At 45.1% G+C, this 1,586-nt stretch overlaps 1 protein-coding gene across 1 annotated transcript; it reads right to left on the bottom strand.

The window, feature by feature from the left end:
* Positions 1 to 262: 262 nt before the first annotated feature.
* LOC141417211 (olfactory receptor 2B11-like) lies at positions 263 to 1,174 on the bottom strand. The gene has a single exon (XM_074055381.1). The coding sequence runs from the start codon at positions 1,172 to 1,174 to the stop codon at positions 263 to 265; it is 912 nt and encodes a 303-aa protein (XP_073911482.1).
* Positions 1,175 to 1,586: the final 412 nt, after the last annotated feature.

Genomic DNA, 1,586 nt, shown 5'->3' with positions numbered 1-1,586 from the left:
TTCATTGTCCTATATATGTATGGACCATGCTGCTCATTGTATATATGGAGAGAAAAACATTTGAGAAGGGTTGAGAAAAAGCAAAATGGCTTTATTTCTCCAGTCACCAGGGTGATTGACTTTGAGAGCTGTGAACTCTGTCCCAGGATCTAATGGACACCATTTGCAAAAGCTGACCTACCAGCATGAGCTGATGTGTGCACATGATTTTTCTAGAAGGAAGAGATCATCTGGCTTTGAAAGAATTCCCCCCACCCTGGGGTTACAAGATTCTCTTCCATGCTGCCTTCACATCCTTGTTTCTCAGGGTGTAGATGAGTGGATTGAGAAGTGGGGTGATGATGCAGTAGAAGAAGGACATGAACTTGGCCTGAGAGCTTTTGGATGGAGGTTGTAGATATATGTAGATACCTGGCCCAAAGTACATAGTGACAACCACCAAGTGGGAGCTGCAGGTGCTGAGTGCCTTCTGCCTTCCCTCAGCTGAAGGTAACTTTATCACAGCCCTTACAATGAAGGTGTAGGAGATGAGCACAAGCAGGGGAGCCACCATTCCAAAAGGGATGGCTCCCAAGGCCAGGGAGAGGTCATTAACAGTTGTGTCACCACAGGCCAGCTTGATCAAAGCAGGCACCTCACAGAAGAAGTGATCAAGGGTGTGCCTCCCACAGAATGAAAGTCGGAGGGTGAGTGTGGATTGGAGCAGAGAATTGGCCAGGCCACTGGACCAGGACACAGCTGCCAGCCACACACATGCCCAGGCATGCATTATGAGAGTGTACCTGAGGGGATGGCAGATTGCCACATAGCGATCAAAGGCCATCACAGCCAGCAAGGCACATTCAGTGCAGCTGGTCCAGTGGAAAAGATAGGCCTGTGTGATGCAGCCCCAGGAAGCAATGGTCTTCTCTAGGCTCCAGAGGGTGGTCAGCAGCTGTGGCACAATGGTGCAGGTGACACAGAGGTCCAGCACAGAGAGGTTGTCCAGGAAGAAGTACATGGGGGTCTGGAGTCTGGGTTCTACTACAGAAAGAAGAATAATGGAGCTGTTCCCCAACAGGATAAGGGTGTAGGAGACCAGGACCACTCCAAATAAGGGAATCTCTAGCCATGGATACTCTGAGAAGATCAATAATATAAATGTGTTGGGAAAACTCACATTTTCTTCTTTCATAACCCTGGAAGGGGTGGGGGGACAAAGAGAGAGAGAGAATTTTGATGGTAAACATGGCCTGTGCTTTTCTATAACCTCATGACCGTATCCTGAAACATTCAATTATATTGGTGTTGTGATCCCAGTAATTTTATAAAAAGTTCTCAGTAAGTGGTTCTAACTTTGTATAATTCTTTCCACTTTTCCTTTCCAGGTTACATTGAAGTAGGGTTAGAACAACAGTAATGCAGACTTGAGAAATTCTCTTTACAACCCACTCAAATAAAATGTGCATTTATCATTTGAAAATATCTCTGTCTTTATCTCTATCTTTGTCTCTGTCTTTTTCTCTCTGTCTTCTCCCTCTCTGACTTTTTCTCTCTCATATCACTACTTGTTTTCTAGTCTACTAAAAGTAGATGTTATATCATAA

This window comes from Castor canadensis, chromosome 15, assembly GCF_047511655.1.
Source record: "Castor canadensis chromosome 15, mCasCan1.hap1v2, whole genome shotgun sequence".
In the NCBI taxonomy this organism is placed as follows: Eukaryota; Metazoa; Chordata; class Mammalia; order Rodentia; family Castoridae; genus Castor; species Castor canadensis.
Note: the sequence above shows the minus strand (reverse complement) of the source record. Positions and strands in the feature narration are given on the sequence as shown.